At 41.7% G+C, this 19,379-nt stretch overlaps 1 protein-coding gene across 3 annotated transcripts in view; it reads left to right on the top strand.

Moving 5' to 3' along the window:
- LOC124589958 overlaps window positions 1-19,379 on the top strand; it is a 230,039-nt gene that overhangs the window by 187,522 nt on the left and 23,138 nt on the right. For all 3 annotated transcript variants that reach the window (XM_047131614.1, XM_047131611.1, XM_047131613.1), the window contains exons 4-6: window positions 16,826-17,058; window positions 17,242-17,412; window positions 17,684-18,041. In XM_047131614.1, the coding sequence (XP_046987570.1) occupies window positions 16,826-17,058; window positions 17,242-17,412; window positions 17,684-18,041 (762 nt within the window). The remainder of the gene's footprint in view (window positions 1-16,825; window positions 17,059-17,241; window positions 17,413-17,683; window positions 18,042-19,379) is intronic.

Genomic DNA, 19,379 nt, shown 5'->3' with positions numbered 1-19,379 from the left:
AGGAGCACAGGCTCGCATTGTGTCAAGGATGGAGAAGGAAATTGGCCATGCCCTTGAAAATGAGCGATCCCGGCATTTGCCTGCGAAATCACAGAAAATCTAAATCTGGATAGCTGGAAGCGGGTTTGCGCCGCCGTCCTCCCGAACGCGAGTCCAGTTTGCTAACCATTGCCGCTACCTCGCCCGGTAATGTGTCTCTAGAGAAATAATGTTGATGAAAGCAGTAGAACTTGAGGTGCTTAAACTAAAGGTCGCGTGTAGAGCGGCAACACCAAGTGTGTTGTTGTTGTGGGATACAAAGAGCAAAAACGTGGACTATGGATTAATCAATGTGAACCTATACATCTACTTTCATACTGTTCCTTATATCAGAATATGTATACATATGAGACAACGATTGGGAGACGTATCTGCAATTGCAGTGAACGCTGAATGTTCAGGTATGGTTTTAGCGATCATGTCGTCGTTTTTAGTGGTCACATTTAGAGAAAAGGTAGTTAATTAGTATATGGAACCAATCTGTTGTATCATTTCTTTGAGTGGCACAGGAAATTACATCAACCAAGACTCGAATTTCAACGTGTTGTTTGACAAAGATGAAATGACAGGAATTTCCTGGCCTTCATAATCGCCAAATTTAAAAACAGCGAAGTGTCCGTTGTCTTCTCGAAAATTCTTTGCAGTTAATAGTATAAAATACATTGATTATCATTCAGAATTAATATTCATCAATCCTTTGAAAGTGTTTTGCTTTATAGAGGGGATCTTAAGCTACATGCGATAGTGTTTCTGTTATTTTGTTCAGTCCACGTAAATAATAGCTGATGTATTTACCAATGCTAGTATTGTAGAAGAAACGACAGTCTTTACGGAGACGGTGATTGACTTACCACAATTTTATATTTTATTTTTTATACTACCAGTTCTTTATGACACAATCATATCAGGTTTCTGCATATAAAGCCCTCCTTCAGATGCTACAACGCGGAAAAGAAAAGCTTATGTTAAGACCTGAAACAAGTGCAAATATTATCACTAGGTCCACTTGTGAGCTAAACATGTGGATCATACCTATGAGTGACATTAGGTGAACAAATGTTCATGTGTTGTCTACTTCAAATAGTGTCGTGACGTTAAACCCTAAGATAGGAGCTACTTCGTTTTCTGGGGGAGGAGGAAATGTTCTCTACCAGTTTCTGACTAACGACGAAGAGGAAGTGATGACATGCATTTCATAATCACCACACTGTACATAAATACCAAAGCTCTGCAAAGTGCCTGACGTTGAGTGGGCTGTTGGTGATGTTCCGTCAATCAGACGGGGACGTTGACCTCCATTGGCGCTGTTTCAACTCTCTCCCTCTCCCTCTCTCCCCCTCCCCCCCTCTCTCTCCCCCTCCCCCCTCCCTCTCTCCCCCTCCCTCCCTCGCCGCCCTCTCCTTGGAGTTCAATTATAATCCTCAACAACACATAGATTACACTGTAGTAGGGCACATTCCATTCTTACACACGGCATTTACACCTAGGAGCTAAAACATTACGTTCACCAGTTTAACAGCGTGTTCGTCCTCCTTCGGCACGCAAAAGAGCAGTCATCATACATGTCATGGATTCGACAAGCCGTGCAAGGTTTCCAGTGGCGTGTGGTACCAGATGTCTATGCAGAGATCACGCAACACTAACTACACAAGCACGACTCGCCCTCACTGCTAGCCTTCAGCTAGACTTCCGCCATTACATCCCCTCGTAACTTCCAAGCTTCACAGAAGCTCTCATTGGGAAGCGGAAAGGAGGTACTGTCGGAAGCAGAGCTATGACGGCGAGTCGTGAGTCGTGGTTGGATAGCTCTGTTGGTAAGAGCACTTGCCCGCGAAAGGTAAAGGTTCGATGTTCGAGTCCCGGATCGGCTTACCTTTTTAATCTGCCAGGAATTTTCATAACCAGTATGATCAACATTAGCCCTACCGCGGCTGTCTTACAACTGATTCGTGACTGAAGTCCAGTAAGAAACACCTCTGACCCGCAGTTTTGAGACAAAGCATGTGTTGCTATGCGAAAACACCAGGGCAATTAGCAAAAATTTATAACTCGAGAAGAGACTGTACCCCTTGGCAACTAAGAGCTTTTATCCATCTGAAAAGACGCTTATTGGAGGATTAGATCGTTGCAAGGGTAATTTACTGAAATGGAGGTTAACTTCAACCAGGAAAATGATATCCAGTGTACGTGTGGTGATGTCCAATGATTGCTCATTTGACACATTGTTCTGACTGCCATTCAGCATGAAAGATGTTTGCACGATATGGTACTGAACGATCAAATATCGGCACAAGCGTATCAGAAGAGACTGCATTACATTTTACTTAGAGAATTAATAAAATGAAACTGTGTGAAACCAGAGACCTTCTCAAGTCTCATATATCTATGATGTATAATTCAGACTGAAGCGACGAATGAAAATGTGTACCAAGGCCGGGATTCGAACACAGGTCTCCTGCTCATTAGTCAGATCCGCTAACCACTATGTTACTCTGGCACAGTGGCTTTGCACAACTGCCGGACTACACTATCACGCCTACCCTCAGACCAAACTCCCGTTCACGCCTCATCACACTAGATATTCCCCCTAAACTCGGACAGCATTGCAGAGGTGCTCCAACTGTGTTGGAATAGCATTTCAGCTTGGAACGAAATGGGTGGGGGGGTCCTGCCTGAATCCCAGGCATACGTGCTTTTAAATCAAATGAAACATGCAAATACATGACTCCAGGGGCCGTTTCAAGTCTCAAACAAGTTTCAGGCTGGATCCCCCATTTCGTTAAATGCTGAGGTGATACTACTATACATTTGGAAAGCATCTGCAATTCTGTCCAAGTTTAGGGGGGAATACACAGTAGGCTGAGGCGTGGACGGGAATTTGGATTGAGTAGGGAGGCGTGATCGTGTACTCCGTGCCCCTGTGCAAACCCACTGTGCCAGGGTAGCATAGTGTTTAGCACATCTGCCTAGTAAGCAGGAGACTGGGGTTCGAATCCCAGCCTTGGTCCACATTTTCATTCGTCGCTTCAGTCTGCGTACATAATCTTGAAGAAATAAATACGTGAGCCCCAGTTATCGATTGCTGACTAATAGCAGATGCGAAAATGAATCCCTCAGCAGTTATTGGATCACTTCAGAAAGAATACAACAGATTTTGTATGCCGTTTTCTTATGGTGTATCCTTCAAGCTAGAAATGAAACAGCGATCAAACCAGTGGGTAGAAGCTGGTAGCCATGCACGGAAAAGGGCAAATCGATTTCACCTACACATTTTTGGAAGGTTTACGGCCTGTATTGTCTGGGATGCAAAAAATATTCTAATTGTTGTTTACGTTGACAAATAAAGTAATAACGTATGAGTACTATGAAAGTCTCACGGACCAACTGCGTAAAAAAACATAATGGAAATGATATGGAGTGAAAAAGAAAATAAATCATCTTTATTCTGGAAAGAGTAACTGTTTGTGAAGGTGCTTTGACGGTGGGAAAACTAAGGAATTCGTAATATAAATCGTTGGAACATCAACCTCACTCGCCAGAATTTGTAGCTTCTGACTTCCACCTCTTACCACATGTAGTGATATTTGGGGCTGGAAAATATTTAGAGACCTTCAACAGGTTGTAGCAGCTATCCTTGAGTATTTTGCAATTCTTACAGATACGCTCTTCAGATACGAAACCTACTCACTGAGAAATATTGGACAAATTGCATTAACTTAAAAGGGACATAGAAAAATGTGTATCTTTTACCTAAAAACGTTTGTCACTGTAGGCGCGAGAACTTTTCGGTTTGTCATCGATAGAAAACGCAAAATTACCTATACACCTGTCTCCTAAATTATTTACCATCCCCCTTGAATATCTTTTTGTTGTTGATAATGATGTCTCAGAATGTGCCTTCCCTTTTCTAGTCAAGGTGTGCCAGAAGTTTATTTTTTCTTCGATTATGTTCAGTACCTCCTCATTAGGTATTCGTTCTACTTATTTAATCTTTAGCATTCTTCTGTAACACAACATTTCAAAAGCTTCTGTCTTCTGTCGGAAGTGTTCGTAGTCCACGTTTCACTTCGTACGTGGCTACACCACAAACATGTACCTACACATAAGACTTCCTAACATTTAAATATATATTCGATGTTAACAAATTTCTCATTTTCAGAAATACTTTCCTTGCTATAGTTAGTCTGCATTTTATACCTTTCTGCTCCGGGCTTCGTCAGTTACTTTGCTGTCCAAATTTCAAAACACATCTACTACTTTAATGTTGCATTTTCTAATATACACTGATGAAAAAAATCGCAACACCAAGAAGAAGTTGTGCGACATAAACCAAAGTTGGTAGGCGTGTTTCTACATCCAGAAGACGATGATGATTCAGCGCCATACAGAACAACACTCCATACAAGACATTTTATGAGTCTCTTCCTGAGTTCTCTGTCCAGACCGCTGCAGAAAATTCTCCTTTTCTTATAAAATGCCTCTTTTGCCATCGCTATCCTTGTTTTAATTTCTGTGGTGTACTTCCAGTCGGTGTCTATCCTGCTTCCAAGATACTTAAAATTTTGCACCTGTTCTAATATTTCTCCATTCGGCATAATTTTTATTTCTTTATTTCCTCCTAGTGCCAATACTTTTGTTTTCTTTGTGTTAATTTTCATTCTATAATTTTTTGCGTTAGATTCAATGGTGTCCACCAAATCCTGTGATTATTTTTTCCCTGTTGCTAGAAGGAGCTTGTGATCAGCAAACCGCAAACACCCTACTCGTCTTCCTCCAATTTCTACTCCTTTGTCATCTAATGAGCACTGGTCAATCATATTTTCCAAGTAGAGGTTGAAAAGGGTCGGCGATAGACAGCATCCTTGTCTTACTCCTTTTCCTAGTCCGATCCAGTTTGTACTTTCTCCCTCACTTTAACTGAGGCTTTTTGATTAAGATATAATGAGTTTACAAGCTTCTGGTTTTCCAGTCCACTCCATTTTCCCTCATTTTAGTCGCCAACTTGTTGTCCCAAACCACATTGTCAAATGCCTTTTCTAGATCGATGAAGCACATATATAGGTCTCTTCCTTTTTCAATAAAACTTTCTCCCAAGATTCGTAGTAGCCGTATTGCAAGATGATACCTATTCAGATTTCGCGCCCGTCGCAGAAGAGTGGTAGCGCTATTTTGAGGATGGAAATTCGGTTTGCTTTAAATGAATGCTATAACGGTCGTGAGCGTTAGTTACCTTTGAGACTGGACGTGGTGAGTTGATCTTAGTAAAGAATGCATTATTAATACCTCATCTCATTGATGTTGAACGAGGTCGTATAATGGGGCCACGAGAAGCTGGATGTTCCTTCTGCGATACTGCAGAAAGACTTGGCAGGTACATGACTGGTGGCAGCGGATGCCAAGGGAACATATTGTCACAAGAAGACAGGTCTCCCGACGACCATATGGCCCTGCCGAGGGGGAAGACCATTGTATTCGGCTTATGTCGGTGGCGCATCGTACTGCATCTGCAGCAGCAATCTGAGCAGCGGTTCAACACAGTGACACAACGAACTGTTACAAACCGGTTACTTCAAGAACAGCTCCAAGCCAGACACCCAGTGGCGCTCATTCCACTAACTCCAAATCACCGCCATTTGCGACGTCAGTCGTGTCAAGCGAGAGCTCGTTGGAGGGCAGGGTGGAGGTGTGTTGTGTTTTCTGATGAAAGCTGGTTCTGTCTCGGTGCCAGTGATGGCCGTGTGTTGGCTAGGAGGAGGTCAGTTAAGCGCCTGCAACCAACCTGTCTACTTGCTAGGCACACTGGACCTACTCCTGGAGTTATTATCTGGGTTGCGGTTTCGTATGACAGCGGGAGCACTCTCAAGGTTATCCCACGCACCCTGACTGCAGATTTGTACGTCAGTACGGTGATTCGACCTGTTGAGCCGCCATTTGTGAACGGCGTTCAAGGGGTACGCTCACCCACATACCGCTGTTGTAAACCGACATGCACTACAAAGTGTCGACATGTCGCTTTGGCCTGCCCGATTACCAGATCTGTCTCCAGTCGAGCACATTTGTGACATCGTCGGACGGCAACTCCAGCGTCATCCACAGACAGCATGAACCGCCCCTGTATTGACCGACCAAGTGCAATAGGCATGGAACTCCATCCCATAAACTGACATCCGTCACGTGCACAACACAATGCATGCGCTTTTGCATTCAACATTTCGCCTGTTACACAGGTTATTAATGTACCAGTATTTCACATTTGCAATTGCTTATGTGATGCTTTAATTAGCCTGTTATCTTGCAACGTTAATAACTTAAATATGTTATCTCGACAAATGTATTCCTGAAATTTCATTACTCTACAATAATTAAGTTTTGTTTTTTTTCCTGTCAGTGTACGAGGGTGTATCTTGTATGTGATTTCTTGAATGTGTAGCTAAATATCTGTTCTACTTTTGAGCAGAACTTTTTCCTTAGGCCGGTATTACTCTATCAAATTTCTTTGTCAAAGATTTGATCAAAGATGTGATCAAATGTTCGTCAAATATATTTGACTAAGATCTTTGATGTGGCGCTAAAAAGGGGTATTACACTGTCATAATATTTTTCGCCAAAGTTCAAGATGACTGACAACAACTTGTTATTAACCGCAACAGTTGCATGTACCACAATTGCACTGTGCGCACGTGCGGAATAGAAGCGGGGGAAAAAAGGAAACGTACCTGGGTGAAGCCGTGGGTTTTACGACGACACGATAAAAGCAATCAAAAAACTTGTGGAGGACGTCAAGTCGTACGTCAATTACTTAAGAATGGATGAGCATACGTTTCTGTATGTGCTCAGTGAAGTGTATCCTCATATCGCAAAGCACAATACTCACTTAAGAACTGCTATATCTGCAGAAGACAGGCTCACTTTAACACTCCGATTCCTTGCTACAGGAGAGGGTTAGGTTAGGTTAGGTTAGTTCTTCAATCTTTTTAATCTAGTTTTGTATTCAGGGTACCTCACATTGTAAAGCGCCTCATCAGCTTCATACATCTCTATTAATTTTGTAGTTGTCGGTACACACCAATTGTATTTACCAGCAACGTTTATTAAAACACTACAGATGACAGAACGCTGCAGCGATGCTAGCGCTCCACGTGGTAACATGTCACATTGGCGTGAACAGAAGACAAGCGACTTCTTTGATCAAATCTACAGCGAGGCCCTAGATTTGATCAAATATTTGACGACATTTGACAAAGTTCCCTATTACACTATCAAATTTCTTTGACGATGATATTGGACAAATAAATTTGATAGTGTAATACCGGCCTTACTAGGTATCTACATCTGCATTTACATACATTCATACGTACATATAATGAAAGTTACTGCGAAGTACATGGCAGAGGTATGTAAGGTTTCTTCCCACTCCAAAGGCATATGGGGAGCGGAAAGAATGTCTGCTTAAATACTCCGTTCTCTAATTTTGTCTTCACTGTTCCTAGCTGACCGACACGTAGGAGGCGAAGTTCTTTCACTTAATACTGGTTAACAGGAAAATCTTCTGCAGCCAAGATCGCTAGGTATTTTCATTTTTCACTGTGGTGACCAAATTCATGGCATAACGATATGCACATATACGGATGGCGTGTACTATCACGTACAGACGGTGTAATAGGGCAATGCATTTGCGGAGCTGTCACTTGTACTTAGATGAATCATGTAAAAAGGTTTCCGACGTGGTTATGGCCGCCATGACAGATTTTGAACGCAGAATGATAGAGCTAGACGCATGGGACATTCCATTTCGGAAATCGTTCGGGAATTCCATTATTCTAAGATCCACAGTATCAAGAGTGTGCCGAGAACACCAAATGTCAGGCATCATCTCTCATCATGAACGGCGCAGTGGCAACTGGCCTTCACTTAACGACCGAGCATAGCGCAGAGTGTGTGGAATTGTTAGTGATAACAGACAAGCAACACTGTGTGAAATAACCACAGAAATCAATAACCGCTCGGACAGTGCGTCAAATTTGGCGTTAATGATCTAAAGCAGCAGACGACCCACGTGGATGCCTTTGCTACCAGCATGACATCACCTGCAGCTCCTCTCCTGGGCTCGTGACCACATCGGTTGGACCCCAGACGACTGGAGAACCTTGGTCGGGTATGTGAGCCCCGATTTTAGTTGGTAAGAGCTAATGGTAAGGTTCGAATGTGTTGCAGATCCCACGAAGCCATGGATGCAAGTTGTCAACAAGGCACTATGCAAGCTGTTGGTGGCTCCATAATGGTGGGGGGCTGTTTACGTAGAAAGGACGAGATATTCTCGTCCAACTGAACCGATCATCGACCGCAAATGGTTGTGTTTGGATAGTTGGAGACCATTTGCAGCTATTCGTGGACTTTATTTTCATGGATGATACTGTGCCATGTCACCAGGCCACAGTTGCTCGCGATTGGTTTGAAGATCTTTCTGGACAATCAGAGCGAATGATTTGGTCACCCAGATCACCCGACATGAATCCGTCGAACATTTATGGGACGTAATGGAGACTTCAGTTAGTGCACAAAATCCTGCACCGACAACACTTTCGCAATTATCGACGGCTGTAGTGGCAACATAGCTCAATATTTCTGCAGGGGCTTCCAATGACTTGTTGAGACCACAATGTGTCGAATTGCTGGACTACGGCAAGCAAAAAGAGGTCTGACACGATGTTACGAAGTATCGCATGACTTTTGTCACCTCAGTGTATTTCACAATGACCAGTTTCGACAGGATCTTGCTGTCATCTTCAGATCTTAGGAAAATTCGTATTGGCATGCGTGCATGCCACCAATACAATGAGAACACTTTGCCCACAAGTGGTGGTGGACAAAGAAAAATGGCAGTCACGGGCCAAGCACGTCACAGGAGGAACTCAGTTCACCAATGGCAGATCGCTCCCGATGAACACGTGCAAGCCACGTATTGCTGGTTCGTGAAACTTTGTAAGTTGGCTTTTGCGGGATAATAGAGTATTTTAAAGCATGCGTGTGTCATTTCAGGTTTTTGCGCGATGGTCTCTTTAATAAAACATGTGACCACCTTCTTTGTAAACGTTATTTCTGCTTGGAGTGGGTCCTACATAATTGAGCAATATTCTAAGAAGGGACACAGAAGTGATTTGCTGGCAAAACTCCTTTGTAAACTGACTGCATTTGCCCTGTGTCTTTTCAGTTAACTGAGAGCTATCCCCTCTCTTACGAGGGCAGTTCAATAAGTAATGCAACACATTTTTTTTCTCGGCCAATTTTGGTTGAAAAAACCGGAAATTCCTTGTGGAGTATTTTCAAACATTCCCGCTTCGTTTCGTATAGTTTCATCGACTTCCGACAGGTGGCAGCGCTGTACGGAGCTGTTGAAATGGCGTCTGTAACGGATGTGCGTTGCAAACAACGGGCAGTGATCAAGTTTCTTTTGGCGGAAAACCAGGGCATCTCAGATATTCATAGGCGCTTGCAGAATGTCTACGGTGATCTGGCAGTGGACAAAAGCACAGTGAGTCGTTGGGCAAAGCGTGTGTCATCATCGCCGCAAGGTCAAGCAAGACTGTCTGATCTCCCGCGTGCGGGCCGGCCGTGCACAACTGTGACTCCTGCAATGGCGGAGCGTGCGAACACACTCGTTCGAGATGATCGACGGATCACCATCAAACAACTCAGTGCTCAACTTGACATCTCTGTTGGTAGTGCTGTCACAATTGTTCACCAGTTGGGATATTAACAGGTTTGTTCCTGCTGGGTCCCTCGTTGCCTAACCTAACACCATAAAGAGCAAAGGAGAACCATCTGTGCGGAATTGCTTGCTCGTCATGTGGCTGAGGGTGACAATTTCTTGTCAAAGATTGTTACAGGCGATGAAACATGGGTTCATCACTTCGAACCTGAAACAAAACGGCAATCAAGGGAGTGGCGCCACACCCACTCCCCTACCAAGAAAAAGTTTAAAGCCATACCCTCAGCCGGTAAAGTCATGGTTACAGTCTTCTGGGACGCTGAAGGGGTTATTCTGTTCGATGTCCTTCCCCATGGTCAAACGATCAACTCTGAAGTGTATTGTGCTACTCTTCAGTAATTGAAGAAACGACTTCAGCGTGTTCGTAGGCACAAAAATCTGAACGAACTTCTCCTTCTTCATGACAACGCAAGACCTCACACAAGTCTTCGCACCCGAGAGGAGCTCAAAAAACTTCAGTGGACTGTTCTTCCTCATGCACCCTACAGCCCCGATCTCGCACCGTCGGATTTCCATATGTTTGGCCCAATGAAGGACGCAATCCATGGGAGGCACTACGCGGATGATGAAGAAGTTATTGATGCAGTACGACGTTGGCTCCGACATCGACCAGTGGAATGGTACCGTGCAGGCATACAGGCCCTCATTTCAAGGTGGCGTAAGGCCGTAGCATTGAATGGAGATTACGTTGAAAAATAGTGTTGTGTAGCTAATAGATTGGGGAATAACCTGGTGTATTTCAATGCTGAATAAAACAACCCCTGTTTCAAAAAAAAAAAAAAAAAAAAAGTGTGTTGCATTACTTATTGAACTGCCCTCGTATGTACGATGATGCTTCGTTATCATTCTGCATTATATCCCCACAAGCTGATAAACCCAGATATTTTTACAAATCGACCAGTTGTGACTTACTGATGTTGCAGTCGTAGGATAATACTTTTCTATGCTTTGTGAAGTGCTCAGTTTGAAATCTCTGAATATTTAAAACAACATACCACTCTTTACACAACAGTGAAATATTATCAAGATCTGACTGGATATTAGTGTAGATCATGGGTACTCAACTTTTTTTTTTTCTCGGTAGTACTAAAATTTTCTGACCGCCCACCGATTCTACAGTAATGATGATTTATAAATTAGGGTAGTAACGTTACTTCATAAACTTCATAAACAAGCGTTCCAGCAAGTTAAAGCATATAATAGTAATTACTTACCGAATATTTTGTGATAATGTTTTAAACCTAATGATAATGTATTTATAATCCCTACCACCTACTGCCTACTACGGGGGCCAGGTTGGCTACCATCGGTGTAGCATTTTTCTTCATTGATGATAACTGCGTCCTATGGAAGCGTCGTTAGAAAAAAAAAAAATATCTCGATACGTTCTCTACAGATTTACTTCAAATTAGTATACGATACGCTAATAAACATTCAGAGGACCATAGGCTGTATATATTTTAAGCAACAGTTTACAGGTTTTGTGTTAAAACCGACGGCGAGAGAGAAAATGCTGTACTGTCCTGAAATATGCGATTTCGTTTTGTTTGTAGCAGTTAGTTATAACTGCCATAGGAGAGCATTTAAACCAGAAGACAAATTGTTTCTCCAAAATATATCGCTTCTCCGTATATATAATTTTAAACAAAAATTACCATCAAGACGATGTGATGTTTTGTGTTCTTCCTCGCAGTCGAGTGTAACAGGAAACCTGTATATTACGAAAGTTGTGCTTGTGAATGTAACAGTACTAAGGAATCCGAATCTTCCAAAACTTTGCAATCCTTCCCGGTTACAGATTAAAACTAAGCGAAATACTGTCATTGGACGAGGAGAGCGCTGGGGAGGAGATGGACAGATAGGGGGGAAGAAGGAGATTAGGACGTACATCCAGTTCCCGTACATCTTTGGGAACTTCGAAGCATTACCGGCGGCTATCGACCACAACAGCAGCATCACTGGCCAGCGAGGACGGCTGGTGGACTCTTGACTGCTTAGTAACAGCCGTGCTCTGCTCCTGTGTCGACGTCCCGCGTACATTGTCTTCAGTGAAGTGGTACTACTCTACAAATGGTAAACGGTGTAGCCCGCCCACTTTCCGGGCCAGCCACGATGCGGCTGATCAGGCAAACTTACCACACACGACGCCGCCCGATCGCCACGTCGCCCCATTGACCTCGGTGCCGCTCCTACATTTCCTCTGCTGTGTTCCGTACTGCCGGAGGAGAGGGGAAGGGAGGTTCTGTAGCGACTGTAGACCATAATAACTACATCAGTGACCAGGGAGAGCAACTGGCGACTGGTGACCCCCCCCCCCCCTCTCCCTCCCCCCCCTCTCTCTCTCTCTCTCTCTCTCTCTCTCTCTCTCTCTCTCTCACTCACTCACTCTCGTGCTGACTATTCGCTAAGCGCTGTGCTGTGTTCTTGTACGGATGTTCCGTGCACATTGTCTTAAGTGCAGTGGTATTACCCTACGTACGGATCGTGTATTCGATATTCTGCAGCCGTCAGTATCCCAGGTTCCCACAGCTGGTACACAGTATGAACAAGAAGGGTGCCAAGACACTTTCCTGGGATACGGCTTAAGTTACTCCTTCATCGTCGATGGCTCTCCATGCAAAATAATACCTACATCGTCCCTACCAATATACCCTCAATTCCGTCGCATATTTTGTTTGATACCGCATATAATCGTAATTTTCTTTTGCAGTCGTTGGTGTGGTTCCGGAGCCAAATGCTTTTCAAAAATCAACCAATACTGCATGTACCTGATTGCCTTTATTGATCATTCCGTTCGACATAGATGATTATGTTTGAGTTCAGAATATTCTAGGATTGTGCAAGAGATGGGCGTCAGTGGGACTGGACGGTAGTTTCTGGATTTATTCTGTTACCCTCTTTGTGGACGGTTGGGAATGTGGTTTCTTCCAGTCATTAGGCCGAACTCTTTCTTGTTTAAGGGACCTGCTGTATGTTGTTGTTGTTGTGGTCTTCAGTCCTGAGACTGGTTTGATGCAGCTCTCCATGCCACTCTACCCTGTGCAAGCTTCTTCATCTCCCACTACCTACTGCAGCTTACATCCTTCTGAATCTGCTTAGTGTATTCATCTCTTGGCCTCCCTCTCGATTTTTACCCTCCACGCTGCCCTCCAATACTAGATTGGTGATCCCTTGATGCCTCAGAATATGTCCTACCAACCGATCCCTTCTTCTAGTCAAGTTGTGCCACAAACTCCTCCTCTCCCCAACCCTATTCAATACGTCCTCATTAGTTATGTGATCTACCCATCTAATCATCATCATTCTTCTGTAGCACCACATCTCGAAAGCTTCTATTCTCTTCTTTCAGAAACTACTTCCTGACACTTAAATCAATACTCTATGTTAACAAATTTCTCTTCTTCAGAAACGCTTTCCTTGCCATTGCCAGTCTACATTTTATATCCTATCTACTTTGACCATCATCAATTATTTTGCTCCCCAAATAACAAATCTCATTTACTACTTTAAGCATGTCATTTCCTAATCTAATTCCCTCAACATCACCCGACTTAATTCGAATACATTCCATTATCCTCGTTTTGCTTTTGTTGATGTTCATCTTATATCCTCCTTTCAAGACACTATCCATTCCGTTCAACTGCTCTTCCAAGTCCTTTGCTGTCTGTGACAGAATTACAATGTCATCGGCGAACCTCAAAGTTTTTATTTCTTCTCCATGGATTTTAATACCTACTCCGAATTTGTCTTTTGTTTCCTTCACTGCTTGCTCAATATACAGATTGAATTCGCTCCCTGTATTTTACCCCTGCCACGTTCAGAATTTGAGAGTATTCCAGTCAACATTGTCAAAACCTGCTGTATATTAAGGTAAATATGGGAGGGTAACGCAGCTGCAAATTCCGGCAGAGACTTCTTCGGTCCCTAAAGCCTTGTTTAATTTTAACAATATCAGATGTTTCTCATCGCCACCTGTTCGGTAACAGCCCCACGAGTGTGCACTGCCTTATTGGCGGAGCAGTAAACGATAGTAGCGCAGAGAGGGAAGAGTCGAAGAGCCTCACAGTCGCAGCGATGTTTGGCGGTTATTGGAAAATTGGTGGCCGCGGCAGCTCTGATGCGCCGTGTTGGCGGACAGCAGCCGTGGGCCGGGGTGAGGGTTCGCGCGGCGGTTGGGGAGCGTGAGACGCGCTGCTAAATTTGGCTTCGGCCGCGTCTAAGATTAGTGTCCGGGGCGGCGGCCGGCGGCGGAGGCAGCGGGCGCGCCGGCCGCAGTGGCTGTTCCAGCGCGGCGCGGGTGCGGACCGGCGGGCACAGGTGAGAGGAGCATCGCTGACCCCGCACTGCCGGCTCTGGGCCGGCGCGCGGGCCGCCGCCGCCGCCGCTCGTTTCCGGTCGCATTTTCTCTGAGCACCGCCACGCTCTAGACGCTCAATGTTAAAATCCTCCTCCTGATACGACGTCACGCGCGCTTTGTCCTCCGGTCCGCGCGACTACTCGCCGTTTTTACGTTATAACGACCTATTCCAACAAGCCACGAAAGCGATTGACAAACATTATACTGATCTTTCACCGTATTTTTTCTGGTTTTTGTCGCTGGCATTAGAGACAGGGAGCGTTCTCCGACCTTCAGGTACAACATTTACCATGAACTGTAGAGGCAATCAAATTAGGTAATTATAACAACATTGGATGAATGAATCAGGTTTTAACAGTGGAGTTTTTACTGATAGTGAACTTTGCCAGGTCTGTTGGACTCCATGTCAGTTGCAGTGTAGATTTTACACGTGGTAACTGCCTGTGAGAAACAAGTAATAGTCCCAGTATTATTACAGTAGACAAAAAGTAGATCAATTATATATATTAGCTCAAATTATAATACTGAACCGATAAAATATTGTGTGACTGCTGTTGTCAAGACTTGTGTGATCAAGTATACTTGTTGGCATTCGGTACTAGGAAGTTGGCGAAAGTCCAATTCAATGCGGAAGCCCTATAGTTATTGAAATTCATTGGCAGCCTTTAAAACAGATACAAGCAAACTTTTAGCAATAAGCAACAAAAAACTCTCAAACATTGCTTGTGAATGTGATAAACACTATTTGAAATAATAATAATAATAATAAAAAATAGACACATATGTTTGTGTCATTGCTAACCATAGCTTCTTTCACTTCATTAAATACTCCTACTTCTCACCAACTGCGACATAATCGCGTGAGTAGCTAGTTGCCAATAATCACTATGTGGACGATGTGACCTTTTCTACACCATATTTTAAATCTGTGTGACGATGCTATGCTGATTATATTTATATGTTTTGACGATGCCATTATGGCCGTATCACTTTAGGACATGGTGTAAGAAAGATCTGAGGATGCTCATTACAGACTCAAACCGGTCATCGTCTAAAGAATTCATTTGTGATGAGAGACTGGAATAAAAAAGCATTCTACTCCTACTTCTAATTACAGGCCATCAATAATTATTGTGTTGTTATGCTCGCTGCAGTTATATTACATTTCTCTAGTTCCATATAACTAAATATCATTGACCTTTGTTACAGAAAAGGAAATACTGATTTATTTTTGGTGACTTTACATTTCAATCCTTATGTCCCTCAATCTGAAAAACATGTTTGATCTACATGGTATCATGCTACCAGTAATTTGTGTTTGTATTTATAATTATTACATACATACCAAATTTGGTAAAACACAGTTATATTTATAGTTCTAATGGATTATATGTAATACTAGAATCTACAGTATGTTCAATGGAACTCTGAATAAAATTCCACACTGTCCTCTAAATTACTCAGTAACTAAAACCTTATGATATGTGTCTATGTGCACATATTATTATTTTATGTTTTCATCTTTCTAATGTGAAACATTGCTATTTCAAATATCAAACGTGTTGAATGCTAATAAATCAGAATAGCAAACAAGTACGATTTTTTGTGGGAGGAAAGTAGATATGATATTTTCTAGAAAGCAATAAGGAAATTACTGCTGTGTCATTAGTCTCTTAAACAAAGTCTGTAACATGTCTGGGAAAAACAGGAGAAATGATAATGGAAGTATATTATTCAGCATACAGTGAAGGTTTTCATGTCTGGATGTCTTAGCTACTGGTGAGTGTTCTGGATTGTATGGCATTGATCCATCCAGCTTTTCTGTTTCGAACATATTGTCCAGATCTGCACTGGACATCTCCAGAGATGCTCCTGTCCACTGATTCTTGCCAACTCAGTCAGCAAGAATTAGCAGAACCAGCAACATTTCTGAGTACATCCAGCACAGATCTGGACAATATGTTGGATGTAGATGTAGAATGTTAGGAACAGAAATGTGTTAATGGACAAAGCCTGTTCAACCCAGAAGACTCACCAGCAGCTATTACTCAACAGTTTCTCAATATGAATAATATCAGAATCAGTGGGAGACTTCTCGCCCACACACTAAATGTGCAAGTACTCAACTACATTAATCTGCAGCAAAACTGAGATAGAAACTAAATGAGAGAGGATTTTTTTCATAAGTACTTGTGATATTTTGTAGATGAAAGACATGCAATTTTCAGATGTTACTCACTAAAGAATACATTATGATTCTAATAATCCATAACCATTTTGAAATATAATAGTATCCCTAGTGTGATGGTTCTTACTTCCTGGATGTAAGTACTAGGGGATCAGTATTGATCAATGTTCTTTTTGTTCATATGTACAGCACCAATCAGTCTTACAGCATTTATATGGGAGAGATACAATAGTGTAGAAACAGTCCGCGAAAAAGAAATAATAAAGTCAAAAGTATTCATTACTTTGTGCTTTCTTCACTTCTGACTTCTCAGGCATTGTTTATTAATATAAGTTTCAATTATTCAGAGATAGGTGATGTTTATTTAACGATGTTAGATTAACAATATTTTTTTCCAATACACAGTATTTTTTGACTGATGAGTTTAGCTTTTCATCAAAAGGGTACATCTTTTTTCTGTCTATGTTTACAGGGTGGCACTGTTTTGGGAGATCCTGACAGAGTAATAGATCTTGGTGAGACATACATACCATACCCTGTCTTTCTGGAATATATTCTTGGATTAGGTGAATCAACATTCAGACCAATATCGTATGACATATTCTCACACAACTGTAATAACTTCTCTCATGAAGTAGGACAATTCCTCTGTGGAAAGGGGATTCCCAAATATATACTTGATCTGCCAGAAGAAGTTCTTTCCACGTAAGTAACACCTGTTACGGAATTATTCTGAACACTTTATAATAGTACTCTTTCGCTAATTGCCCATAACACTTCACATTGTTATAAAGATGTATAAAATGATCAATTTTAGGTACTTAACAACAAATTTGTGTATATGTATATGTCGTATGAAAATTAAAATGTATGGAAAATATTTTGCAGGCCCCTAGGGCAGAGTCTTCGTCCTGTTATTGATAGCCTGAATCAAATTTCAAGAGGTGTTGGAATAAACACTGGTAGTGATCTGAGAAATTACACACCACAAGATTCACGTCGAAGCCGTCAGGAATCACCAGAATTTGCTGAATTAAATTCAGCTATCGAAGAAGTCAGGTAATTAAAAATGATTTTTCTTAATTGATATATATCTTTGTCTTAAACATAAAAGATAGTTTAAATAATGGAGTAATTGTTTGAATTTGTATTGTATGTCAGACATAAATGCAACTGTTCTGCTGGAAAAATCAGTAATGTAGCACATGACTATCATAGTATCATAAACTGGTCCTTGCTATTGATGGGTTCATATTACTGTTGCTATGTAGACTTAGTGCCTGATAACGTTCACTATGATTATTAAAAGCTTTTTGTCTTATTTTTGTAGGCGTAATTCTGTAGCACTTGAAGAAAGACGAAATGTTATTAATGAGAAACTAGCAAAGAAAGACCGCAAAAAGAAGAAGAAAAAGAAGCGTGAAAAGAAGAGGATAGATCAGGAGTGTGGAAGTAGTTCGGCCGAGTTCACTCCCGACAGTGCTAGTTCAAGTCCAAGTCGAACAAACATGGCTGACAGTGTTATTGAAGCACCTGAGGAGCAGCAGCAGCAACAAGATGAGGAAGAGAAAAGGCCACAGCAGTCTGCTGCCGATGTGGTGGCTGAAATAGAGGCCGAGGAGAGGAAGGAGCGTGAAGAGAGAAAGAAGCAACGTGAACCACCCATTGTGTTTAAAGATGTTGTCAGTGTAAGTTGCACTGCAGTCATGCACATACAGTTTCATTATATTTAATTCTGATGTGTGTTCTGCTTGGTGGCTGCATCATACTCTGCGTGAAAGTGTTGGTGGTTATAACATTGTGGAAAGAGGTGGTTATAACATTGTTCCTTTGGTGAGTTTGGGTCTGTAGCTTCATTTTCATTCAGGGGGCTACTCAGGTGTCCTCTTCTTAGCTTTCCATTAAGTTAAATCCTCATCATTTTCAGAAATTGAACTGGAGCTTGTGACTGGTATGCAAACATAATGACCACTTAGCTACTGAGGTTGCCCACCAGAGTTAGTACATCCATAAACTGTTTTAAACAATGCCTAATTACGTTTTGACAGTCAAATGCCAAAAATAAAGAAGAAAGAAGACAAAGGGGGCCAGGCAGGGAGAACATGAATAAAATCTACAGAGGCTGTAATAATCATTTTTAATAGTAACATCAATTTTTAGTCTCTTATTGTTTTCAAGAGTTTTCAAACATAGAACAAATAATATTACATTTATTGTTAGTTATAAAATGAGATGATTATAACAAAACTACATCCTAGATAGTTTAAATTTAAAAATACAGTTTTTTTATCATTTTTTTCAGGATCAGAAATGTGTGATGCTGTGTAAAGTAGTTTAGATTAATTGTAGACGATACAACTAATTTCATATTGTTACAGCCTGTCATATTAACAATTAAAATTATTCAAGAAATGGTATGTAGACCAGTGGTCAAAGATAATATGAATTTTGTTATTAAGCATCTGATGCAGATACAAATGCATTAGAAACTATTAGTTCTTATTAGTAATCACTTACGAAAAATATTTTATTATTATTGTCTTAGATAGTGTGTTTTAAGAAAATGTTTTCTATATTCAGCTTTTTTTTCTACATACATTAACTTTGTATGCATATTTCTCAAGTGGATGGGACACTGTTAACTAGGTCAGTAATTCACATTGAGGAGGTTCTTGATATTGACTTTGTCTCTCATTGAGGCATCCTGGACTGAATCAGTGCTTGTATGTTGGTCTTCTGTTGTGACTCGTAAGTTGTCAGCATAATTGATATTTCTAACAATTTGAGAAGTTGGCCAATATATTTGAATGCATGCAAATAAATATTAAATTTCAAAACTGCCCTTATAAAGAGGAATTTTTGCAGTCCTTCAGTAGCTGTGAAAACAGGAGTTTTCTCAGCCTTTTGGCCCTTAAGTGGCTGTGAAAGCAGTGGAGTAAATAAAAATGGAGAAAACTATCAAAAGCTTAAAGTGCTCTCCCAAATGTACAAAACAAATTCATCAATAACATTTTGCGCACTATAAT

Source organism: Schistocerca americana, chromosome 2, assembly GCF_021461395.2.
Source record: "Schistocerca americana isolate TAMUIC-IGC-003095 chromosome 2, iqSchAmer2.1, whole genome shotgun sequence".
NCBI classification, from domain to species: Eukaryota; Metazoa; Arthropoda; class Insecta; order Orthoptera; family Acrididae; genus Schistocerca; species Schistocerca americana.
This window is presented reverse-complemented; position numbering and strand designations above follow the sequence as displayed.